The sequence below is a fragment of the Lonchura striata genome, chromosome Z, assembly GCF_046129695.1.
Source record: "Lonchura striata isolate bLonStr1 chromosome Z, bLonStr1.mat, whole genome shotgun sequence".
In the NCBI taxonomy this organism is placed as follows: Eukaryota; Metazoa; Chordata; class Aves; order Passeriformes; family Estrildidae; genus Lonchura; species Lonchura striata.
Window position 1 is genome coordinate 427149 of NC_134642.1, and position 26929 is coordinate 454077.

Here is a 26929-nt window from a genome sequence, read left to right on the forward strand (position 1 = left end):
ACGGTCAGGCTGGAAAGCACCTTCTGGCTCATCTGAACTTGAGCCAGACGTTGGAGATGCGAGTTTCCACGGGGGGTGGGGGGGGAAATTCCAGGAGAACAAAGCACGTAATTTATTTTACTCTTTGTTCTTACGTCTGACTGGATATAACCAATATTAACGGTAAGATTTTTTTTTTTCCCCTCAATGATTTCTGATGCTCTTGTGCAGTACAAACAACAGGAATTACAGCAGGGTCACTTGTAAGTACAGCTGCTCTTTCTTACCCCCAGGAATATTCCATAATGATACTTACTCGATGTATTCCCGCTTGTTTTCATTTGTTACCATGATTTCGGACCCATTGGGCTTCAGGTCCACTTGATATGTCTATATTTGAGAAGACCAAAAAACCTCCCATTACTTGAGGACATCCTTCTCCCAGAACCCACTCTCCCTGAGCAGCATTTTACAAGCAGTATCAGGAAATCATTAGTAAATTGATTTACACTTTCAAACAAACTTGCACTGACAGAAGGGAAAACTGGCAGAGAGGCTAATAATTTTATTATAATTATTATTTATAATAATGAAATTATACATTTATATAAAATATAACCACAAAGGACGTACTTTATATATAAAAAATTGTAATAGTTATTATTTACTTTACTAGAAGAAGCTAAATCGCACATTGAAACTGCCCAAAGCCAACCAGTATATTATATATATTATTATATCTAGTCTGTGATTGTATCTATTATATCTATTCTGTGGCCTCAGTACTCTTCCCTAGTTTTTCCCCTAGTTTTCCATGTAATCCAGAATCTTATGTTGCTTCAGGAAAAAGGCAGCTCACTACTGAGATACTTGTTGGCAGTAACCAGTTCTGAGATGTAAAGAACCTTTACATACCTGTCCAAAGTTTTCCTCGTCTATGCAAAACATGAGATCCAGCTCCGTTGGGTCATTTTCCAGGATCCACTTCAGAGAGTTGTAGTATTCACTATCCTAGGGCAGATCACAATTCGGCAGTTTGAAAATGGGCGATTAGTGCGGAGCTGTAGAAAGCCATGGGCCTGTGAGCCCTGGCACGGTTTAAATGGGGTCTTACCACTGATTCCATGTCCTTCAGCGTTATGGGCTTCCCCAGCATCATCTTGTAGAAAGGTCTGATGAAGAAGCCTGCAAGAGAGAGGAGAGCGTTACGTGCCCTGCTCTGCACCTGCACATTCCGTAGAGGTACCGCTGCTTGAGGGCACCACCCCTGGCACTTCCTGGTACCTCCTGACTGGAACAGTCCTGCAACTGCAACAGCATCATAGCAGCTCAGGTTTATTGAGGCACAGAAAGTCCAATTTTTCAGTTCCTACAGTTATCCACCAACTACCATACTCCACCGATCACCCTAACATTAATGGCAGAGAGAGCCAAAAGCTGGGGAATTGAGCTCAGGGCACACTATCCCATTTAAAATCACCGCTCCTCTCTCCAAGGAGTTGCCTGAAAACCAGGCTGCTGAGCTTCCTCTGCTCAGGACTCCTCTGCTTCCTCTGCTGCACCAGGGCTCAGGAAAATCTGGTCAGTAATGTCTGCCTGGTGTGAGATTTCAAAAGGCAGCAGAAATTGTAATTAAATCCTTCAGCAATAATTTTACATATTAAAATATGCTGCAGTTGACCTCCCCCCTAGTTTGGCAGCAGGTTTGCATGGAAATGACTGATACAAATTCCACGCTTCTCCTCTAGGGACAGCGCTCACGCTGGTTCTGGAGTTTTACCTTGAGTGGAGAAAGGAGCAAAACTTGATGTGAAACCCACTTGTGGAGTAAGACACTGTAATTTTGTGAATCACCATTCAAGTCTCAAGAGTGCCAGTCCCAGACTGGCCAGAACCTGGGGCTCTCAGGCAGGTGCATCTCCTTCCCCAAAGCCCAGTGGCAGCAGCAGAGCGGGAGCAGGACTCACCGTCCAGCAGCTTCCCGTGGTACACGGCCAGGCCGGCCACCCGGCCAATGAAGGTGAAGTATGACAGATGGTCTTCATTACAGAGACCTGAATTAGGATTAATCTGAAGTGTATAGTTGTCCCTTTTTTGGGGAAAGAAAAAAAATAGCTAAAGAACCAAGTCTTTAAATAAGCACATACTCAGATATGTCAATAAATAACTTGTGCTTAGGGGCATGTCCCTTCAACAGCGCTGTGGGGCTGTGCCCAAGTCCTTTCCAATCTGTCCCACCACGGAGCCACTGAGGGCTGAAGGGCTGACACAGCAGCAAACCAAACCCACTGCGAGCAGGAGCCCTCTCTCCCTTGCTCTAAAGGATTGCTCCAAGATTTTAAAGCTGGGCAGCCCCCACTTTACAGCTCTGGGAGGCCACTCCCGGGGAACTCCTGCGTTCTGAGCTTGCTCTACCAGCAGTGCTGGAACTCTGGGCGGCAGAGGAAAGAGGCTTTTCTGTGACATTGGTCCCTTCGCCATTAGTGGCCTCAAAAACTGCAGTTTTGCTGCCCTGGATATTGTCTGTGCAACAGAAAAGTTTTCTGGGTTCTCAAGGAGAATTCCAGAGGCTCTCTGAAGGGCAACAGGAACAGGGCAGTGGGGCTGCCCAGGGCACCCTGGGAAGGACGACCTACTTCTGCCCACAGCAGCTTTGCCTCTTATGCAAAATGTAATTAATATCCCTTGAGAATACAAATATTTAATGGACACTTACGTTGCTGAGTATTCAAAGAGACCATAGTATGGGTTAAACATCTCCTTGGACAAGAGAAAAAACCATTCTCTGGCCACACCTCCATAGTCAAGTCCTTTTTCTGACTCAAATTCAATCCAGAGCCTGGCTTTTAGTACATCAGGTCTCTTCACAGACATGATTCTTCTGTAGGACTCCTCAAAGATGTTATTTCTGTGTAATTTCATCTCAAATCTGTTGGGTATGTCAGCCTGTGTGAAAGAAGATTAGATTATCCTTGTTAGTCTCAATAAATAAGTCTTTGGGCAAATTACTGGCTGATAACAGCTTAGTGACAGATTAGACACCCGGTGTTCCAGTTCCCCACGTTTTTATTTCCCAGTGCTCTCTCAGTCCTCAGGCTGAGAGCATGGGGGCAGCTGGGCTAGTTCCAGAACAGTCCTGCAGACTTCTATGGTAAATGTTTGATGAAAATGCCATGAAAAGTATCAAACAAACAAAACAAAAATGGAGAAAGATCGACTGTGCTCTATTTTCAGGGCATTTGCATTTATTTAGAAAAATGTGAGTCTTAAAGACTTAGAACAGCTTTTTGTTGAGAAACCCATCGAATTCAAACTTTGCTTTGTGTTTTTGGTTCCTACTTGAGCCCTTCATGAGCAGCACAATGGAGTAACGTGGCAGGTGAGTCCTGCAGCCCCCGAGCTGGTTCTACTCACGGGTTTCTTTAACTTCTTGCGGAAGTAGTCGTATTTCTGCTTGAACTCCCTGGAGTATGGCACGGCCTGGTGGGAGCAGCGGGAGGACACGTCATTCCTGCTACTCAGCACTTTGATACCCCACGGCATTTAAAAGGGATGGACAGCCCTGCTACCCACACATTGTGCTGTGGGCTCCCCTGAACCAACCCACGAGGGACAGCAGCCAGGAGAGATTTTAAAATCCCAAAAAATGATTCTGATCATTTTACTGATGATAATATGACTTTACTACAGCCTTTAAATAATCTTTCTACGTGTTTCCTTTATTTAAACACTACCCGAAATGCAATTTAACTAATTCTGTTTGTCATGGCACCAGAAATATTATTGAAAGCATTCAGATGAATCCTTAGTGCTTCTGTGAAATGGATTAGCTCCTGCTTCCCCTTAAAACCAACAAACAAACCACCGTCAGTCACTCAAGGAGACCATGACGATTTCATTTCCTTCACACAAACTTTCCCAAATAGTCTCTCTCATTTATGCTCAGCATTTCTGGGGAGAGGCCTATTAGCAATTTGCAGAGTACTGTGTGTGAGGATCTCCAGTTTTAAATGACTAATAAATGAGTAAATCCCTCCAAAAGCAACTATTGTCAAAAAGTGACTATTATTGATGTTATTACTACGCAGTTGGAATTTAACCGTGCAGCAGGCTCATCTGCTGTGTCCTGAAACTCTTACAAGTCCCAAGGACTTATGCAGAATAAAAAGGTACTCTTGGCACCAGGAAACATCTTAGGATTAGAAGTCTGATCACTCAGAATACCATAAAATGGCATAAACTGGCATAAACCAGCAGAAAAAGTAAAAGAAACACTCTGATGCTTTAAAAATTGATACTGAAGTAAAATCCTGTGGTTTTTTTTTTGTTTTTTTTTTTTTTTTTTTCTAAGGCTTATATTCTGAAACCTCTATTTATCTGCAGGAAGCTTTATGTCTCTTAAACTGACAGACCCATTTTTTTGTCTTTTTTTTCACACTTTGAATCAACACAGGCTCACCTCTCTCCTCCCAAGTGTACAGAGCTTTTCATTGTCTAGAGATCTCAAACAGAACAGTGTGTCAGCTCAGTAAAATCCTACGGTCGGTAATGACCCAGGTAATGGGTAAATAGGAGTGCTTCTCCAATAACCATCCCCAAACCCTGGACAATCTGGGAGACCGGCCAGAACTTGGTGTGATATTCCCAGCTTTTTCTGACGTGGGGTGTAGACCAGCAGAGCTCCTGCTCCCCAGGCTGCCCAGCCATGATCTGGGGAGCAGGCAGGACCTGCTGCTGTTCCAGCTGTTCCACAGCCAGAGGATTGCATGGAAGATCCCACAGCAGTACTTACTGGGCCCGTGATGGCTGGGTTCTGCAGCCTGGGGTCTTCCCACTGGGTAATTTTATTATCTGCAAATAAAAAAAAGAGATGATCCCATGACTTCTCTGGTACCACACTGTGAACTTATGTTGTTTTTTTCTCCCTAGCACTGCTCAGGTCTGTCAGGGTTAGCAAGGCTTGTGTCTCCCCACCCTCCCCAGCTCCAACACACCGTTTAGTTCAAAACACTCACTCAAAAGCACAGAACTACCTCAGAACCCAGGGAATTTGCGCTGCTTTGATGGCAACATCTGCAGGAGTGAGTGAACGTGTTCATTTGAACGTGGGCTGGGACTGGAGAAACACAGCCCGACAGGTAAAGGAACCCAGAACTTTTGGCAATGGCACCCTAGGTTACTGCTTGGAAATTTTGCATAGTTGAAGTATCATACTTCTAAATTTGGCGGGAGTAACATTTTTCTTAGACTCTGATTTAATGAGAAGGTAAAGGGAGGCAGAACTGTCCTGTTTTGGTGCAAGAAAATCACCCAGTTATGACCAATGGAGATGCTGGCAGTGGCACAACACAGCCCAGTTCATCTACAGCTTTGAAGAGCACCAAGAGGATGACAGAAAAGGTTCTACAGGACCGTGGTGGGAATCGCCTTCCCTGCCTCCAGACAGCTGCTCCTCCCAAGATTCTGAACACAACAGAATCACAACAAAACAATGGTGTTGCAACAGTAAGACAATGCTCCAAACCCCATCCCAGTTGCCACCTGCAATGGTGAGGTGTTGGTCACCCTTGGCCTGCCACCCCTCTGTTTGTTACAGACACTGCTCGGGGTTAGGAACTGGGTATCAGGAATCAAGATTGCATTTTCCATGTTTCTAGAACCGGAAAAGCCCTCTAAGTTTGCATCCCAAGCTGGTTTAAGAAGGACTGGGATCTGAAAGGTGTCATTGAGCAAATGTTAACTGGAGAAAATTCTAAATGATTGCAAGCACGTTTCAAGCCATTTGATCTGTTAGTTAATTTAATAGTAAAACAACTATTTTACTTCCCTTCACACATTAAAGCTATTTATCACTTACAGGAATGCTGGAGGGCTGCCAGCCTGAGCTCCAGAGACCCCCAGAGATGCACGGAGCAGAGCTGCTGCCAAGGTGGAAACCCAGCCCAACCCTTTTTCTCTTATCAACCCCTACACTGGAATTCCCTTCTACAAAGTTCTCCGGTCACCTTCTTGATGCCAGCGGCCACAAATCACAGTGCCAGTTTCCTGTGGAATCAGAGGTAACAGAAATGACTGACAGCGTGTCAGCTCTTCGCTCTCTGTACTTTAGAGTGTGCGACGACACCAACAAATCTCAGTCTAACTTTCTTTTCAGAATCTTACAGGGACTTCATATTATAAATGGTGTTCCAGGGCTACAAGGGGCTGGCATGAGCCACTTCACCTGGAACTGTAGCTCAGGATTCTCTGTCTTGTCCCAAGTGGATACGGATAAACAAACTCATTCCTTTTGAAAAATGTTTTCAAAAATTTGAGTCTTTCCACCAATACAATTCTGTCATAAACCAGGCTCTCGGGTCTTTGAGGATTCCCTCTTCTCCCTGCCTTTCTAAGGGGGCCACTATTTCCCTGAAGTTTGGGACCCCTGGCCAGATACAGAACTCTCACAGCCAGACATTCCCAGTGCTGATGGCATCAGAAGGGTTACTACAGGTTGGATTCAGGCACTCCTCTCAATGCATCACAGGGTGAGATAGCTCATGACCAAGTGATGGTATTTTTCATGCCCTTTTGGACCCAAATTCTGCTAAATACTCCCATTCTGAATAACAGTTTTCAATTCTCCTTACACAGCCTCTTCCTGCACACTGCAGTGGCCATTTGCCAGACTCACTCTGACTTCCCATCCCATTCCAGGGAACCCCTCTCCCCTCTCCTGCCCTGCTGCTTCCTACTGAACTAAGGAGTGCTTCCTCCTAATTCCTTGTGTAAATCACTGATGCATATTGTGAATATCACCATGTGCAGGTAGGGGGAAACCCATTCAATGTATCCATCCCAATGTAATCATCCCGTCAGTGAATCGCTGGTTCAGAAAATGGTTGCAGAATGGTTGTTTTCCCTTCTGATCTCTTCCAACAGGTAGACAGGACAGCACATGCCTGGGAAGCTCCCAGGAATGGCAGCAGTGTGCAGGGAACAGGAACACCAGTGTGTCCATGGAAGGTAAGGTGTCTGGGGCAGCTGAGGGCCCAGAGAGACATGCAAAGGGGTTTCCTGTCACACACACAGCCTCTGGTACCAGTAACACCGCTGTGCTGCAGCAGTGCTTAGGGCTCCTGGTCCCTGTGTACAGCAGAGGGGCTGTGCTGGCTGCAGGGGACTTTGGCAGTTTCTCCCAGGGATGAGAAAAACATTTCAAAAATAGGACAAACAGCGCCGGAGAGCTATGAATCGGAGTTACAAAACGTGGCAGGGAAGCAGGACATGACCAGCAGCTGACTGTCACACTTGTCCCGCTGGTTTTGTGTCCTGCCAGTGGCACAGCCCCTGGCCCTCCAGGCCCCAGAACCCAGCCAACACAGCAGTGCTCAGGCACCAGGCTGGGACCAAAGGGACATCTGCTGGAAACAGAGCATTACCAAAAGCTTCCCTAAACTTTTGTGGAAAATGCTACGTAAGAAGCTAAAGCCACTCAGATCAAAAGAGACTAGAGGGAGAATTCAGATGCACATAAGTTTTGCTTCCCAGCAGCTACAAATTCGTTGAGGAATTCTAATTAATGTATGACTTTAACATTCCATTTTAGGGACTAGCACATGCTCAAATAACTTCAGGAGACTGAAAAATGAAAGAGTTTTAAGATTTAAGAGAGATTGGGAGGCTCAGCAGTTACACGGGCATTTTAAATGGGACAGCTTTATCCTGTGACTCCTCAGTGGCAGCCGTTTAGAATCATTTCCCATAATTGTATTTCCAGATCTCTTGTTGGGAAAAACAACTACAAAAGAGATAAAGGATAATGACTCCGTACCAAAGTTTGGACGGGGTTCATCGGGTGCTTGACAAGTGTATTCATTCTAATGTTTAGTTAAAAGGATTTATACCACTTCAGAATTGGTATTACTTTAAAAGGCACTCTTTTAATAATGACTTAATATTGTCATCTCTATGGATGAGTGTGGGAGTCAGTCATACCGAGGGACAAACCTAATTCTGTCAAACATGGGTAAGTTTAGGTTTTAACTCTCTGTGCACCCTCCTCTGATGGTTATGAGAGTTAGCTATGGCTATGAAGAAATGTCTTATTATAAGAAGATCCGGCCCAGCCTTTGTGGGCTGCTTTGTTTCCAAACACCAACAAAACTCACACAGCAGTTCTGAGATGCTCTAGGAAGACAAATCTACAATGAAACATCACTTACACTAAAACTCCACTAACAGAACTGGAGAATATTAATGGGCTGGTGCAGTTTCACATGCTCTAAATAGGAAATAAGATCAGAATTGGCACTGCCACAGACCTGAAAGCAGAGGAAAGTACTTCTCAGTGCTAATTGCTCCACTGCCTATATGTGGAGCTGTGGCTACAGGATCTTTTCTCATCTTATTTTCTATTCCTAGTGTATATTTTAATTTATTAAGTGCAAATAAGCCATGGGATCATCAACAACAACAACAACAAATCCAAAATATCAACAAGAACAAAATAAACCACAGAGAGGAAATGTTAATGCTTCACAAGTCAGAGAGGGACAAAGCTTGATGAGCCAATTAAAGCAAGCTTCCAGTGAATGTACAGTACCGTAGGAGGGCACTAAGTCTCTGGTATCAATGTCTCCACATATCAACACCTGGCTTCCTAAATGAAGAGTAAAATCACAAAGCTTTCACTTCAATACTTAGTACCTCCCTTTGTCTATTTGCTCTAGTACCTTAGTGCTTACTTACTATGGTCTATATAAAATGTTCTTCCATCCAGGTGTATTCTTTCCTCCCAGCCAGGCTGGAAATGGGAAATAAAAACAAAGAAAAGAGAGAGTAAGTGAAATAGTACCAGTCTCACACAGCCTTTGAAGCAGTGCATTGCTCACACCTACTGGACTTGTCTCAAAGGTGCTTATGAGGTAGGAAACCCCAAGTGACCAGATGCGTAATGGCAAGGCCACAGATCCAGGCAGACTCAGATCTTACATAGGTGACTGCATCCTGTGCAGGGAATATTTTTTATAGTGGAAACCTCTTGCCTCAGGATTCCCACCCATTTCCTGCTGTGAGCAAACAATCACAGAGAACGGATGATCCACCGTGGCTTAGTTTGAAAGTTTCTGCTCTTACTACTGAAAGCCATGTGGGTTATTTACTGTAAATGTGTAACCCAGGCTCCCTGTACAGTGGGACAAGAATGTCCTAACCTAGTCCTCAGTGCTTCCCTTTTGATCCGTTCCCTTTTCTCATGTCCCAAGCGCCTGCAGTGCAGAAAGGAGAGTGGATGGCAGGATGTAGGGACAGGCAATGCTGGCCAGCCTGGGCTGCCAGAAAATACAGAGGAGAAATTATTTCACTTCAGTCCAGTTGGAGAAACTCGTGTTAAATTCTGCAATCATCCCAACCTCGCTCCAAACCAGGAGGTTTAACTAAGGTGAAATCTGATACTAACAATCTGTTGCTAGTGACAGGTCAGGCTACCCTGGTTTCACTGCATGTTTCACCCCTTGCAGTTAACAGAACAAATTGTAATTGGGCCTCCAGTGCCTCCATGGTTAACACACGCCTCACGTACCTGGACAACTGTTTCCTAAAGCCAAAGAGCATTCCTGCTGCTGTGACCAGGAATGCGTCAGCTTTCACACATTACTCTCTACCTTTAAGGGCTCGGAGTATTTTAAAAACAAAGCAAAGCTCTGCATTTGACATGTCTGGAAATCCCCATTATACTCTGACTACAAGTATGACAAAACTTCTGACATTAAATTGATTATATGCTCTGCAAAATATGGAGGTTTCATTGAAAAATCAAAATTTATTCCCATTTCTAAATGCTATAATGTTCTGGGGCACTGATAGAGCTTGCTTGGCACAATCTGCTCTGTTTTACCCAAGCAGTGATTATGATTATCTAGAAGCACCGTCAGGTGCAGCCCAGGTAAGTGTGTGCAAAGATCAACACTTCAGTAGCACAGGAAAAGGCCATGAGTTAGAGACTCCTGGGCTGGCTCTGGAGGGCCTGAGCAAGCCCCAGGGCACAGCAGGGCTCCAGAGCCTCCAAGGGCTGCAGCAGCCTGTGCCCAGAACAGAGCTGAGCCCTGGGACAGGAGGTGTAGTTTAGAACACAGGCACAGCATCACTTACAGGAAGAGGGCCCAAGTCATTGGGGTTCAGAGACGCTTTGGATCTCAAATGCACCGGAAACTTCAGCCGTGGATCCTCCTGGAACACAGGTATGCAACTGTAAGTCCAACAGATCAAGGTACATCAACAAAGTCAGGCACAAACTTATCTGGGAATCCTCCTGCGTAACGGTTTACAGCTTTTTATTCTTTTAGTTTTGAGAATAAAACAAAACATGCCTTATTAGGATTCCTACAGTGCAATGAATTTTTCAGTGCTGAGTGAGTTAGGGTGATGTAAGACCTGACTCCATTAAATGTGTGCTATGTCCAGGGATATGCTTCATAAACCACAGGCCTGTTTCTTAGGATGCCTGCACTCCACAAGGGCTTTCACATCCACGTGCACGTTTTTGGCTCTTAAAACCACAAAGACAAGTGCCACGCTGAAACAGGGGCATGCAGGCAGGAAGACAGAGGCGGGAGCGCGGCCCCCGGCGCCTCGGCAGGAGCGCCCTTACCCAGGTGGTGGTCTTGGTGTTGTGGTCGATGAAGAAGGGGCGGCCATTCGGGGCGATGCGCATCTCCCAGCCCGGGGGCAGGAAGCTCTGGGCCCCCTTGTGCTGGGGCTTGGGGGAGTTGTAGGGGGACGGCTGTGGGGACTGAGGGTTGGACAGGGTGTCCTTCACCGCCCTGCGCACCGGAGAGTCCTTCATGCCCTGCGAAGCAGGAAACAGCGCCATTGCCCACACGGCACTCGGAGCTGCAAAACCAACCCGACTGGCTTCACAGCAAATAGCTTTTCATTCCCGATGTAATTAATACTGAAATTAAATGCTGGGACTGATTTACTACAACCTAATTTGCTCTATCCGTGCCTTCTAACATGCCCAGTCTTTTGCTGTAACGGACACGGTGTTCTGTGCCTTCCTCTGCACAATGACAATGTCCCCGGTATTTACACCCGATTGTACCTTCCCCTGCACTTGCCCTGGATGTGTCCATATTTCATTTTACCAAGGAAAAGACAAAAACAGTGTTTTGTGCTTCAGGGGCAATATATCTCATTTACAAGAAAGCCTTTAAGCGCAAGAGCCACAGCTCTTCAAACTCTTAAGCGTGAAGAGGAAATCCAAAGAACTGGCTCTCTTCAGCGCAGCCACGAGTAGCTGAGGCAAGAGTTTGAACCACACCGTCAGAAGTCAAACACGCACAGGTTTTGACTGCACAGGGAGCCACTTCAGCTATTCTTTAGCCTTGTCACAATGAACATCAGACCACAGCGTTTGGAATTACTTGGAAAGGGACTTGAAAGAAATGCAGCCCCTGTCTGAAGGACAAGGAGTGGGAAGCAGTGGGAGGGCTCACCTCGAGCGGTGCTGACAGGGTGACAGTGGGGGAGCTGAGGCTGCGGGGCCGCCGGATCTGCGGCTCGCTCAGGTGGTTGCTGCTGCTCGTGCCCAGCCCCGCCATCCCGTCCTCGGCGAGCTGTGCCAGAGCAAAGCCAGGTCACAAATGTCACAAACACTGCCCACACTTAGGACATGATAAAACTGATGGCATTGTTATCATCACTGCTGCTCTTCTTAACCAGATTTCCTTAAAGGCCAGAAAGGGGATTTAATGTAATTCCACTGGAAGGGCCAAGTACCTACGCTTCTATTAATGGCTCAAGCCAACTTTCACATTTAATCCAAAGAGCACATTTGCCTCCTTTTAAGAGCTCTTCTGCATCTCTGGAAATTCCCTCCCTTGCAGCAATCACCTTAACCTGTGCCTCGATATAATTAAAAGAAGCAACCAAAGCCATCCCAAATTATTGCGTATTGTCATGCCAACGATGAGGGTATTTCTTTTGCATTTCAGATTCCTGGCAGCTGCCTTGGCTGGAATGACCCTGAGCCAAGCCGACGCTGGCTGCCAGGACGCAGCACGGTACCTGCATGATGGGCCGTGTCCACGTTGTGGTCCGGTTGTTGTGGTTGACGTAGTACGTCCGGCCCTTGGCGTCCTTGCGCTCCTCCCAGCCCGAAGGTAAGCCCGGTGTGGTGTGCACGTAAGCCACCGAAGGCTGCTCAGGCAAGAAATCATTGAATTCTTATTTTAAAATAGCTAAAAAACCATTTTCAACTCTGTTGTTTGTAAAAACCAGGCAACTTGTTAATTTACACTCTTCTTAATCACAACAACCACGTGGAAAAAACCCAGTTTCTGATTTAATTTGATTCAAGCTCTTTATCATGTGTCTTGATTTAACTTTTTTCTCCCAAGAGATCTTTTGGGTCAGTTTGACAGAGTCAGCAAACACACAGGTTTATATGCCCTCAAACATTCTATTTTGTTACACATAATGAGAAAAAGGAACTCTATGTTTTAGTGAGTTTTCCTTAAAAGGCTGAGGTTTCTTCCTTTTATCAGAATGGATAAGTGAGAGTTAAATAACCATGCAGTCAAGATCTCTTAAGTCCTGCTCTCTTCTTTGTGTCTTGAATCAGTTGCCAGAAACTACTGTGGTTTATAATGTTACTTTTAACCATTTTGCTCTGTCACAAATGCTGCACTCAGGGCTCCCGTGTCTCAACGACACCAGATAACCCCAAACTGGAGCCTCAACTTCAGTATGACAGGAACTTTTAGTAAAAGCTCCACAAGTCAGACCCCATTCTAAGAGAAGCATACAGGTAAGGGAAGAGTCACATCTTGTTGCCCACAGGCACCGTGTCCCCGTGACGTTCTCTCGTGTCCTTCCTGTCCCCAGAATACCCAAGCGTGAGTACATACACATGAGCTACGAACTGGAACCTAACGGGATGAAGGACCTGCCTAATTCAGAGGCTGATGCACTACAAGCTGTGGGGTTTTGCCACGAAACAGTAAAGGCCTCTGAAGGCTCCTGCTGAAATCCAGGAGACATTCTCTTCCTCCCCCCTCTATATTCCTTGCTTCGGCAAGATAATGAACTTAATTCTACTGGCTGGGTCAGGAAGCTGACATACTCCAATAGGGGACAGAAAACACAGGGAAACTGATGAGAATCCAGGCAGACTCTCAGACTCGTTTTCTTCTCTCCTGAAAAGCCAAGGACTGTTTTCCCTATGTTGGCTGACAGAGCTGGCAGGCAATGAGGAGAACACCTTGCCCAGGCTGTGCCAGCGGCTGTCCATCCATCAGTCCCCCAGTAAGGACTGCAAACACTCCACAGTGTCTCAGTTACAACTCAGAGATGGGGAAGACACTGCTTCTGGGCCTGAGCCCGTGGGTCCTGCTCCAAGGAGGGGGCTTGTGGGGATTCTGAAGGCAAAACCAAGGTGACTGGAGACTTCTACTGCTGACAGGTTGCTCATCTGCAAGCCTCAGGTGCCCAAAGAGCCAAGAGAATGCAGCCTTTGAAGAGAAAGGCTTTAGATAATGAATCCTGTGTAAGTCCCAGTTCCTCCACAGATCCCAATTCCTCCACAGATCTGGGACTCTGGGTGTAAATGCTGAACAAAGGCAAGGGGAAATCAGCTACTGCAGCATGGTGAGGTAAAACATCTTGGTATACATACACTCATCATTACACAGAATACTAATATTTTGCTCTAAAAGGTCTAATCAAGACAAGATGCTCTACCAAGGGAATACCACTGCCATGCAAGTTCACCTAGCACAATTAACTAACTACTAATGAGTCAGGCATTTTATTTAGACTTTGTTATTTGCTCCTCTGGTTCTAAAATTAACAACCAGTGAATACTGATAGTATTACAGAACAATGCATCAACACCCAAAGTAAGATATTTATCTCCCAGATGCAAATAACAATTTATACAAAGTATAAATTAAATTTCTTTCTCTGAAACAAATGCTCTAGGAGGGTGTAAATTTATAAAAGCCATTTTTGATAGTTACTGTAAATGATTTCTGTCAAATAACTCACTTCAGACTGGCAGTTAATTAGGTTAACTGGCTAATTAGGTTATTAGGTTAGGTTAAATATATATATTCAACATACTCTAACATAATTAGATCAAAGTTCAATATAGATTAAACACACTTTCCTTGTATTACACTTTCAGAAAAACATATAAGGAATTTTATGGGATGATCAAACTACAGTCTTGGACTGCTGAGGAACTGCTGGAAAATGAAACTGGCATTCAGTAAGACCATTAAGAGCTCTGTGCTATATCACTGTACCCCCAAGGCTCTCAAATTAAGACCAACTTTAAGAATTAAAATTAATTAGTCTAATAGAGAGTAAGGGAAGACGAGAAGATACAAGATGCAAACACAGCTACATGTACAATGATTTGATGTCTCTAGTCACCGCTGCTTCCAGTACCCCTTTTAAAAAATGAGCTATTGTAGCTTTCATTTTTCAGAAGCCTGTGGCATTTCCTCAGTGCACAGCTTTGTCATAATTCCTCTCACATCCATGTCCCTAAACCATGCCAGTATTTAAATACAATTGCAGTGTTTTGAGAAACATTGATAAAATTTGGGACAAAAATATCCAAGTTTTCATTCAATAGCTGTATTGAAGTCAATACGTGGCTGCTTTTTTTAAAAAAAAAAGTTCCTCATTGTACAAGACCTAAATGTCACCCCATTTTATTTAGAGATAGTGCTTGATAAAGAGTTTTATTACCGTTGGCTCCTCTCCCCCTGTGACAGTTGAAGAACGAGCTCTCCTAGAGGGACCATTCTGCTGTTAAATGATAATTCATGTTACACATATTTACTGAAGAAGGTCACAGGTTACTGTCACATCTTTAGGAGCAAGGCATCAGACGCATTCACCAAGAGAGAGCAGTTAGATGGGTAATAGCAAATCTGAAAGTCATCAGCTGCTGGTAACCAAGCCAGAATCCCAGAGGAGTGCTGGGTTTAGAAGCACGTGTGCTCAGTTGCCAGAAGAGAAATGATCATTAGCTCAGGAAGGATGAAGTGTGGTTAAGATCAGGTAGGATGATGTTTAGAGCAATACTGTCAGTGCTGCTGATTTGAACATGTGCTCAGGAAATGAGTGTCCCTCAAGAAGCAGGAGAAAGACCTCTCTCCTCCCAGCCCCAGCTGCCAGCCCACAGCTGGCCCCTGGCAGTGCCAAACACAGCAAGAAAGCAGCACAGCAGCCCTTGTTCCCCCTGCAGGCAGGCACAGAGGCTGCCTTGGACCCACCCCCAGAGCCAGGAACATGCTTCAGCTACACTAAGTAACTGCTACAGCACGGGGAAACCCAGCCAAGAGAAAACCTCCGTGCTTTCTGGAAATGTTCACCCAAGAGCAGCAGAGAGAACAAGCAACACAGAGACAAGTAACTTTGGTAATAAACTCCTTGGTATGCACAAGTTTTCTATCTGCAGATTCACGTTGGAACAACTGAGGAGAGGGTGGCTAGCTCATTTTCCTGTCTCAAGAATCTCCTCCTTTTTTAACTCACATGAATTTGGTTTGGACAATCAGGTGCCCACCTTGGTCACTGATCTGTGCCTAACGAGAGCTGACCCAAGGCAAGGTGTTATTCAGAATGAGAGAATGTCCATCATCCAAAAAGAAAGGAGCTCTGGCTTACCAGGGATAACTGGGACTGTTCAGCGACTGTGTCTGTCACACTGCAGGACCTCAATCGTGAAGAAGGTTCTCTTTGCTGCAAGAAAAAACCAGAATGATGTCTCCAAGTTTAGGTGTCTTAAAACATTATGTTTATTCATCTTAAAAATTAATTTACTTAAAATTTTATGTTATTTTTATATAAAAAAAAAACAAAAAACAAAACCAAAAAAAACCACCAAAAAAACCACAAAAAAAAAATTTCAATCTTTCTCTTTGCTGCTAACGTTTGAATTAGCTGTGTCTTTTCCCAAAACACATCCTTCATGACTGTGACTAGAAACAAAACCTCCCTAAAAAAGCAGACACACATAATGTCTGACACTACAATGCAATTCCTCCCCACCAGTCCAGCTGGGCACTCCAGGGCGGAGAGGTGCTTAGGAAAACACAGCACTGACACACCTGCAGTAAAACCAGTGGGGGGCTACTAAAACTGCACTTCTCAACACAAGCCCAAGTGCCTCTGAATACAGATCCAGGAGAGCATCAGAGCTGTCACTGGCTGACTAACCTCCAGGTGACATTCCCATCAGCCAGAGACCAACTGCACTGGCTCCTTGGGACAACTGCACCTAATCAAGATTCTATTTGATCAGAACAAGAGTATTTCTTATCTCATGAACTGCAGAGCTACCTTGATAGCATCGTACCAAGAATAAAATATAAGTAAGATCAAGATGTTCTGTTTCATATTTACAATTAGTTTTGTTAATCAAAGAGACCTAAAACATTCCCCCACTTGTACATGCATTAGCCTGATTTTTTAATGGTATCTGACTAATGGATAACACAGAGACAATTTTTTTGTTTTTCCCTTTCCTTTGGGAATTCCTAGCTTGATACCCTCTACTTTTATCTATTTTGTTGCAGGAAAGGTCTAACAGTAGCAGAGTCTGAAGTTAAACTCACATGGAACCGTTGAAATGCGAACAGAGGAATTCTGCTGTACTAGGCAGTTTGCTTGCTGGCAAAGCTGATACAATTTTTGGAAGGGAATTTTAACTGCATGCTCAGGTTTTCCTGAGCCCAGCAGTTGCTCCCCAAGCATGAAGTGAGTCACGTAATGCCAAAGAATAGCACATTTCTGCACTAGAGCTTTACAGATTACACATTACATACAATCAAAGAGCCGAGTTGTTCCCCATTGGAATCAGGAGTGACCTGGAGTCTTCTGCTCAACTCCTCAGACAGCTCCTGAGGACTGGTCCGGGACACTGGAGATGCAGGAGGAGGTGGTAGTGACAAGCTTAAGGAATCCCCACTGGCACTTGCCTCCTCTGAAATGGTTTCCCAAGGCTAATGAAAGAGGAAAAAACTAAGTTCAGGTTTTATACAGACCGAGTCTTCTTTCCTTTTGCCTCCTGTGCCCAACACACAACAGCTTCTCTTCACCCTAAAACAAGGCACTACAGAAAACTGAAGCACAGGGCAGTTAGAGCCAGTCCTCTTCCCTTTTTTTATCACTTATTCCTTATTCCTTATTTTATCACTTATTGTTTAGAGCAGAATATGGAAGTGTTTCTATCGACGTACATAAGACAAGCAATTCGGAATGATAAATGTTTCTGCCAGCATTTACATGGGACTCAGTGCTGTCCACAGGCCACCAGGCAGCTGCAGCTGCACAGGACCCTGGCAGTGTGCCTCTGGCTGCACTGTCATTGTGCTCCTGGCATCTTCCCAAGGCAATTTCCACAAACGCCGTGTAAAACCACGACCCTCTGCGCTCTGTGCTAATTGGCTCACCCGTGACAAGCATGGCAGCTCTAAGTTTAGTCAATTCCTTAAGCCCAAGGCTTGGGCATACCTCAGGAATGTCTCCACTCTCCACAGGCTCTGGCTCCAAATCCTCACTGATGTGGCGCCGAGAGCGGAACCGCCTGTGAGCTGCCTCTTGGTTTATCTGTCTGATATTGTTATCTGACTCGGATCCCACGTCGCTGCAGGGGGGGAACCCAGCATGGGAAGGAGAAAAGAACAAGAAAATAGCCCAAGTTAAACTAAGCCCCCCATTTTGTCCATTGCCTTTCAAATCCCGGCAATGCTTTCGATTATAAAAATCATTATTCATGCATGTATCAAACTTTATCATTAGGAGACTGTTTAATCCCTCAGCTGAAAGAAAATAAAACTGGAAGCACTTCACGAGTATCATGGAACACCAGGTTGGGAAGGACCTCAGGGGTCATCTGGTTCAACCTCTGCTGGCAGGGAAACCATGGACTAGACGAGATGGCCCAGCACTGTGTGGGGCCCAGCCTTGAACACATCCAGTGCAGGGGATCCAGCACTTCCTTGGACATGGATTAGCGGTGGCCTTGGCAGTGCAGGGTTAAATACATGATCTCACTAAAACTCTTAACACTGTCAGTTATTCACACTCTGTAAAATGTAAACTCGCCACAGCTTTCTAAATCTAATCTTGAGAAGATATCGCTACAGACCTCTCTGACAGCACATCCTGGGAATGAAGTGCATTCACAGAATGATAACCGGGATCTCCTCAAAGCTAATCTATTCAACTTCATTAGAACTTAGTAGAGTTGACTTTTTTCCTTACCTCTTCAACAGTCTCTATAAACAAAGTAATTTATTCCTGTTAAATTACTTACTGAAAAATTCCTTATCTGTCTCCTAATATTCTAAGGTGTGTTGTTAATGCACTGCCTTCCCTGCCATGCCAGAGTTCCTGGAATTTCCCAGAACACTCTGTGTCTCTGTGATGTGCTGGGGGCAAGCGAGTCTCTTTCAGGCACAAAGAAAACACGTTCTCCTTTCTGACTCGAGCCTCAGCCTGGCTCTCCATCCCACCCAGCCCCCATGAGGCTTACATGAGGCTGGGCCGGTGCCACTGGGTGCTCCTGTTGTTGTGGTTCACGTAGTAAGTGCGCCCCAGGTTGTCCACCTTCTCTTCCCACCCAGGAGGCAGCGGAGGAGGTGGCAGCTCCTCCTGACGCTGAGATGCGGCATCACTGGAATCCACCACGTCCCAGCCATGCTTAGGAATGAAGGAAAAAGCCCTCTGTAGTTACAGTGTGTGCCTCATTTCAGTGAGAAAAGAGCTAAATCCTCATCAGTCTATTAAAGAGGGATTTCCAAAGGTGCTTAGCTGGTGGCTTGGTGCCAAAGAGAACCAACTGCCAACTCTGTTTCCAGGGCCTTATCCTGCAAGTGCAGCTGACTCTACAATTTTTCTTGAATCCTTCCTTGAGATTTCAACCTTACCTCAGAGTCATCCCTCTGATCACTGTTTTCTTCCTCTTGGCCACCATTTTTGGGCATATACGCCATCTTCAGTCTCAAGAAACCCTTCACACGAGATTTGTGGCTATAAGACAAGGAGGCACATCGCATTTAAGAACTCTTCAATAATTGCAAACTAAAAAATCATGAAGTAAGAAATGTTTCAAAGTCCTCAAATGTTTTAAAGGTCTTTCCTCTCACCTTCGCGGTCTGAGGAGGAAATCCTTAAATGTGTATGGCCTCTCCATGGTTGGGTCTTCAGTCTGTAAGCAATGAAGAAAATGGAAATTAAAGGGCTTGCCCACAAGTCCAGCCACATAAAGAACATTCACATATCAGGCTGACAGATTACATCTCTGACTTCCACTGAATCCTAAGTTACCTAAAGGCTGGCCCAGGGGTCTGGTGCTTACCGGGAGGTGACTGAGCGGCACATCCACCTGGCCCAGGAAGTCGTCTCTGGTCTGTCACACAGAAAGTAAATTATCGTCAGAAAAGCAAGAAGCAGCAAATATCAATCTAGCCACAATGAGACACAAATAAAGACGACTGAATACCATTACTTCAGGAATCACTGGTTCCTACCCCCTTCCTGTTGCCCATTATTTGTTGTTCTAATGCATTTATCTTAGCACAGTATTTCTGTGACACTCCAAACAGGTCTCTGAGCCCACGGCACACGTGGCGGTGCTGACACATTCTGCCTGGGGGAAAGGTCCAAGCCTTCCTCCATGGACTGACAGTCCTACTTTTACCCATTGTGGGAGCAGCTCACCCAGCAGGGTGAATTCCAGCACCGGGTCTAGACTGGGGACGTTACCCACGATGGCAAAGCATGGAAGTGTTTGCAGCAGCTGAGGCTAAAGGACGCCGGTGGCAGACGGGCGCTTGCTGTGGGACCTGGGCTCCAGGGGCACCTGGGAGTCATCGGACAGGAATCCTCACCATCAAGCAGAGGTGCTCTTCCAAACCCAAATGTCTACCAGGGAACGCAGTTTCTGTTCCGATACTGTTTGTGACACCAGATATCAGCCCCAGTGATTCCCAAATAACCTGCTGCCTATTTATAACCACGCTATGCACGGAATTCCAGGAAGTGCATGCTGCTGCTGCACAGCCAAGTTTACATACTTCTCATAGCAGAGCATTAAGTTTAATATTAAAATTCATATTTTATATGATGACCTCATAAGAATTCTGTTTCTACTACAAAGATAGGGTGACGTTTCATGATGCCCACAGAATGGACATATCCTGCTGTGCTGGATGCTAGGGAACAACACAAAAAGCACCGAGGAGAACATGGGTTTTCCAATTTTAAGTAAAAAACAGGGAATAGATTTTTCATTACAGAATTTTCACTATTAATCTTCTTAGCAAAAGAAAAACCTGGTAGTATACCCTGTTTTTAGGGAATTAACATGCTTTCCCCTTAATACTGGCAAATTCCAAGTACTTGCCACCTCCTGCTTCAGTACAGTCACTCCAATAACAGCTGCTCTGAAGAAAATATACACCTATTGCTACATCTCTTCTTGCAGATTTTAGCTCAAGAAAAATAAAACAGAAAATGTTCAGGTAGGTTAGAAACACCCTTAAAGAACCTGAACCAACAAAATACGTTTGTAGTTTACAGTGGAACTGGAAACCCCTCAGTCCCAGCCAGTTCTGTAAGCAGAATTACTTCCTCATCTAATTCTGCATGCCTATGGTCACCCTTGCCAGAACTAGGGCTTTTGTAAAACTCAGTCTTTATGTAACACTTGACCGTACACCTACATCTGTAAGAAAAAGGGGGGAGGCTGGTATATTAATATTACTCAGATGCTTTGTTAGAGTCTTACTGCAAAGCCCAAGTATAACAAAAGCTCTCCCAAAATTTCCTAATTAGCCTTTAACACTCCAGAGCAATTTCACCAAATTTCAGCATCCCCTGGTCCACCTGTTGGGTTGGTTTAGTACATTTATTGTGGAAGAGGAGAAAGTCAGACACCATCCTATTTTCCAAGGAGCTCTCTTGAAATGAAAGGTAATCACTTCAGTGTTTTGGCAGACATAAATACCCCATGTGTTCAGGAAACCCCAATCTGTCCAACCGCCTCATTCATCCATGCACTGATCCTGTGGGAAAGCAGCACCAGGCTCTCACACACCAGGCATGGCAGGTGTTATGTGCACTGAATTTTCCTGATTGTGTGAGGGACCCCTCACACCTGCACAGACACTGCAATGAACCCTGGTCATCACTGCATCCCAAGAACAGCCAAGACCTCAACTGTCCAGCAGGAGACAATGGAAAAAACCAAGGAAACGCTTCATTAAGTGTAATCCATAGTCAATCTCTGAAAAAGCCTCAAAAACGAACAAAACTACTTGGAAATTCTAACTTGTGCCAAACACCTCAGAATATGAAACTACTCACTCTTCATCATAGGAGATTGGGGTGACAAGGTGACACTCCCAGGCCAAATGTATGTAAAAACTAGGCTGCAATTTGGTGCCTATCAAGCTGCAAACCAGGAAGACGTTTAGCCACGTGCAAAATACTATTCAGCCCTTCCAAACGTGTACACCAGCTGAGACCCCCAACGCATGCAGCTCTCCCAGGGAAAGGCTCTACTGCTGCCATGCACTGCCAGGCCAAGCTGCAATCCTGTGCTTATCTGCTGCTTCCTTAGACCAACATCATCAGGACAGCTCTCCCAGCAGCCCTGCTCCTGGGCTTTTCCTGCCTGTTTCCTAACCTGGACCAATACACCACACTGTTTTGCAACCGATTACCAATAATGCGGAACAAACTCCTGAAAGTGCCTGAAAATTTCCTAAGGTTGGGAATGATCCCAAAGGGGTTCCTATGGAATGCCCCTGTATGAAAACGTGGTCACCTTGGCCTGGGAACCAGCAACACCCACAGACCACAGAGCCACAGCTCGTCCAAACGGAAGCACTGGACAGAGACAGTGGCGAGCTGTGAAAAGAAGAACAGGCCCCCAGAGTCCGTTCTGCTGCCAGCTGGGGCCGGAGCACTGGGCGTACAGAGCTCTCCGAGGTGCTTTGGTTCCCTGGCCAGACACCAGGCTGGGAAATAACACTCCACCCACATACAGTTCCCTTGTCATTTTGAGATGATCAGGATGTTCCCAGCTTCCTGACCTGAAAATTGTTGTGTACTATTTCTGGGCACTGTTTAAAGAGATGCTGCATTCCAACCCAGATATTGCTTCATTTCAGAGCAGGCAGACATGATCCGTACGGTAAATTTAACTGGTTTTTAGTGGCTTTAAAGTAAACCAGAGTTCACACCTTTCTCAGACCACAACCGTGCTGTGCCGTGCTTCAGCACACAGCTATTGGCCTAAATTATTATCCTGCTGAGGTTCAGAGCCCATCTTCTCTTGACATTTATTCTAAATACATTACAGCCATGTTATTCTCAAACTTTTCGAATCGCAGCAGCCCTGGTGGGTAACACAGAATGTGATGAGAGTGGCTGTGAAGAGTGCTCATGGCAACACCATATGGAACAGCAGTGGTTTGGTGGGAAGGAGGAGAGAGGGACAGGGAAGCCAGCCCTTGGGGACGCAGCAGCTGGCTTAGATCTACCTGCTGATCCTGACAGCTAAAGGCCAAAGGCACCCTGCAAGATCGGATAAACCCACCTGGCAAAGCCAAATCCCAAGCTCCCAAGAGACAATTCTTACCTCCACTGAGCACTCAGCAGCCACTCTAGTAGAACAGAAGTGAAAAGCACCAATTAAGCCAATTTTCCTGATGTAGTACTTAAACCCAGCACTTGAGATGTGATGTGCCATTGCTGCCAAGCCCTGGAAAACTGCTCCAGGAGTGGTCCAGACTGTCTGGCTCAGACAGCACCACATTTCCCAGCATAAATACAAGAGCTGCACACACCAACAGAAAAAATACAGGAGCAGAAAACACTGCTGCCTTCCCAGAGAGCTACAGGAAATCACCTGTCTCACCTGGAGAGAAAACTAATCTGAACTGTACTTTTACCAAAGGTTTTAAAAACGAAAAAAGAAAAAGGATTTGTGTTCATTAAAGTATTGTTAATTATTAAAAAAACACCAAAAAACTAGCAGCAAACCACAATTTTATTAATTGAAACAAAGCACATTTAACTGCTCTTGACTAAAACCTTAAAGTATTAATTAACCATCACAGATGTCTCTCTATACCTAACGCCGTCTCTCACTAACGCCCTGATTTCATTCTCATGAATAAAGCTACAATGATACTTTTATGATATTCCTCTATCATTTGATGATATGATTACTACAATTCTTAGCTGGCAAGTTACAGTATTCTTTCTTTCTGAACTGCAATAAAACTCTCTTCATTTATATAAACATTCAGAAATTTTGCCACTTGCCACTGTCACCATTTCCTTCCTAAGCAAAATATTTTCAGCAACACTTCCCAAGCATACCTGAAGTTTCATTTTTCATTTGCTCATAATAGCAACTGACTATACTTTTGCAGTGGATCTCTGCAATCTGGCTCTGATATTTTCATAATCAAGTATATTGCGCTGTAACCACGGAAAAAAAAAAACCCTAAGTTATTGGGGGCGGCGCAGGGGGACGGTTTTCCTATTCCAAATCTGTAAGTGCAGGTAGAACAAGCTACACAGGTAGGTTATTTCCTAAAAAGTGATCTCCTGTTATTCCTTGCCACCAGAGTAAACAAACGCTGACTTTTCCTCCAGGCAGCTCAATACAACAGCGTCAGATGACACTTTCCCTGGTGCCATCCCTCTCAGCTTTCATTTTACGACCCAATTACTGCCCGCTCGGGTGTCAGCGCCAGGCACTGAGCACGGGGAAGGACAAGGTGCTACACGAGGCTCCCTCCCAGTGTCCCACACATCCCTCGCTCTCCGCCAGGGAACGCGCAGGCTGCTCCTGGAAGCCAACGCAGAACTGAGAGTAAGGAATTATGTTCTGAGCTGCACTTTCCCACATGAGGCAGTGGTGCTCCAGAATCAGCACAGCTGAGACAGAAATGTCTCCTTTCTGGCACACATGGTCAACCACAACTGGATCGGTTCTTAAACGGATTAGGCGAATCGCAAGACATAAGCGCCAATTATTTAAATCCTGAATTATCTGTGTTGCACTGCCACTGCTTATTTAAACATAATGAAAACCACCAGGCACCTCTGCCAAGATCTGCTATACTCCTGAAACCCAGTAACAGCCAAGAAAACAAGATAACGTCAGGGAAAAAATAAGCAGTTTAGCCTTGTTCTGTTCGTTACAGGAAAATGGCTTTCTGCTGAGCTGCCCATTGTAATGAAAGGCGTGACACACAGGAGGGCTGCAAACACGAGGCTGCTCCTCGCTCTCACTTACCTGTGATAGACAGAGCCAATGCCTGCTGTTATTACCACTGCTACATTACCAGGAACCTCTGGAAAGATGGGAGTCTATTCCTCCTTAGACACTGAACAAACCAAATGTGGTCAAAGCATAGGAGTAGCAATGGCAGGAAGAAGGAGCTGATGCCCAAGACACTTAAAACAGGCCTGAGCTGTGAGAGGATGTGGAAAACGGGAACAGAATAGATGTACAGAAGGAAAGAACAGGTAGAAAGTGTAGAACAAAATAAATGTGTTAGGACAGCTTCTGTCCTATGTTCTGTAAGAAATGAAGGTGTTACTGAAAAAAACCTCTCAGAACAAAAATTAAACAATCTTCTTATGAAGCTTCATCGTAACTCCCCAGGAAGGAACAGTGAGGCACAATGGAATGGGTTCAAATTCCCATTGCAATAGCCAGTAAGCACTACTAATTAGTGAACATTCTGCACAATAACCTGCTCTGTGGAGTAACAGAAAAACCCGCCCTCTGCACTCGGCGTACCGGCAGCCTGTGACACCCAAAGTGCACTCCCACGGCAGTCCCACAGCTGCACCTTGGGCAGCAGCACAGGGCCGGGACCCTGCTGACGTGGCCAGAGCGTTCATGTCCCTGAAGCCACACGTGAGCAGGTGCCACCTTGGCACTTCATGCACAGAGCCCTGCCCAGTAGAAGCCAACCTTCCCCTGCCCACTCCTTGCACGTTCTGCCATGGCAGGAGAAGGGCACAGCGCCAAGAAAAGTTTTCCAAAGAACTCTGTGCTCAGAGCCCTCAAGCCACCTTCCTTACTGGAGTTACAGAGCCAGGAAATCATGCAAGAGAATAATTCTCATACCAAGTTTGGGAATCGTTGCTCTTCAAAAGAGCAAAGAAATGCATTTTATGAAGCAGCAGCAAAGAACATCAAGTACGTGCAGAGCTGTAGCACACCGCGTGTACACAAACACCTGCATACCTTTGATAGCTGAGGACAAAAAAAGGTACAGAATTTCAAAACAAATGGCATTCGAGTTGAGAAACCGTAGAAGTGAGGCCAGCTTGGTGAAGCCAGCAAGTGAAACGAAGGCAAGTTTACAGCAGATTGTTCCAAGGAAGTGGGGCAGTGGCTCTCCGAAGCACAAACAGCTGCCTTTTACTACTTGGATCTTGCAGAGAGGCCCCCCAAATTCTCTAGCTGCTCAGCCTCATCCTTGGCACTGCTGCTGCCCGGGAGGGTGCCCAGAGCACTCGGCACCCCCTGCTCCAGCAGCGCGAATGCGGCTGCCCCTCATGCCCCTGACACCAGGGAGTCCCAGCAGGAGCATTCCCACAGGGAGGGGACCTGGAGCTGGGACCTGCTCCTGCAAATCCTGGCAAGCAGGCCAGGGAGGCTGGGGAAGCTCTGCTATGCTGTACAGCGCTGAGCAGAACAAAGAGAGTATAATTAGCTGGCACATAGTTCATTAATGCTGTCTTGCTGCAGACACCAGGAACCGTGCAAACAAAAGACCTCTCACTGTCTCCACTACCATTTCTTCTCCTCTCCTCTGCACTAATCCACTTATCCTACCTTTTCCTTCTGCTCAGAGAAATGTCCTACTTTCTCTGTTTCTTTTTCACATCAACAGCTGTTCAGATTTTTGAATACATTCAGACTTTTGGATTCCACTATATATCTGTCATGACCAATTTTTCTGTGTAAGTGCTTTCTTGGCAGAAAGCAGTTAATACAACCCTCAGAAAAGCCAAGTACTGTTAGAGTAGAAATGTCTCCTTGTGCTAGGGGGATTTATATTCCCCCTAAAGCTATTCCAATGCTTCTAATATATCCTGGAGAACTGCAGCAACTGAGGTCTAAAGGGCTAGAGATGCAGAATGTATCCAGCTCTTGCAAGTAAGCTGGAAGATGAGTAGCACGATAGCTGGTTTTAACAGGAAGGTTAAAATGGTCATTACCTTTTAAAACACTTTCACCTCCTCCTGCAACTTGAGGAAGGCAGCTGAGAAAGAAAACAAATGTTCAGACTGTGACTTCTGTGGAAACTGAACAGAGACAAAACTGAAGAAATCCATAGATTCTCTCTCAAAATATGTCAAAAAATAGAAGTGCTGTTTTAATGAATAACTTGAAAAATAGAGAGATCGGGGTGCATCACTTCCAGAGGCATAACATGCACATATTGGGCACAGGCCTGCTGAGTAAGCAAAACCGTGCACTTTGGAAATTTTCTATTTAATGATTCTTCTCTCTGCAGCTCTTCCACAAGACTCTGGTCAAATTTACTGGCATTCTTCATACAAATTAGAATAATTCTCAACTCAAGAACTCTGCAGCAAATGAGTGGTCTTGAAGAACAATGACATTTTAGTCATCCATCGCACCCATCACACTGACGTAACATCCTTCATTACTGAATTTGCTCTCCTTCATATGCACACTCCTCATTGCAAAGCAGCACTAAAAGGACTCGTGGCGAAGCAAAAGTCCCCAGCACACAGACACTCATTTCTACCATTCCACCCTCCTCTATCCACACCATGTGCTGGGACATCAGCCACTCCCAAAGCTCAGAGCAGCCTCAAATGCCTGCAACAATCCCCACCGTAAGCTGAGCATGACAACCCAAGCTCACGGAAGCAGGGA

General features: G+C 45.3%; 1 protein-coding gene across 9 annotated transcripts in view; it reads right to left on the reverse strand.

The window, feature by feature from the left end:
* Positions 1-26929, reverse strand: part of NEDD4L (NEDD4 like E3 ubiquitin protein ligase) — a 78542-nt gene that overhangs the window by 3638 nt on the left and 47975 nt on the right. For 3 of the 9 annotated variants that reach the window (XM_021545351.2, XM_021545358.3, XM_021545355.3), the window contains 21 exons: positions 19340-19390; positions 19128-19189; positions 18909-19011; positions 18515-18681; positions 17491-17623; positions 16803-16979; positions 15643-15717; positions 14719-14778; positions 12028-12159; positions 11457-11576; positions 10610-10807; positions 10111-10188; positions 8710-8764; positions 8564-8620; positions 4772-4830; positions 3394-3459; positions 2696-2925; positions 1947-2068; positions 1094-1164; positions 895-990; positions 296-369 (listed from right to left, as the gene is read on the reverse strand). In XM_021545351.2, the coding sequence (XP_021401026.1) occupies positions 296-369; positions 895-990; positions 1094-1164; positions 1947-2068; positions 2696-2925; positions 3394-3459; positions 4772-4830; positions 8564-8620; positions 8710-8764; positions 10111-10188; positions 10610-10807; positions 11457-11576; positions 12028-12159; positions 14719-14778; positions 15643-15717; positions 16803-16979; positions 17491-17623; positions 18515-18681; positions 18909-19011; positions 19128-19189; positions 19340-19390 (2186 nt within the window). Of the gene's footprint in view, positions 1-295; positions 370-894; positions 991-1093; positions 1165-1946; positions 2069-2695; positions 2926-3393; positions 3460-4771; positions 4831-8563; positions 8621-8709; positions 8765-10110; positions 10189-10609; positions 10808-11456; positions 11577-12027; positions 12160-14718; positions 14779-15642; positions 15718-16802; positions 16980-17490; positions 17624-18514; positions 18682-18908; positions 19012-19127; positions 19190-19339; positions 19391-26241; positions 26379-26929 lie in introns of those variants that run through there. The other 6 variants (XM_021545352.2, XM_077790459.1, XM_021545354.2 and 3 more) reach the window with 4 other exon arrangements.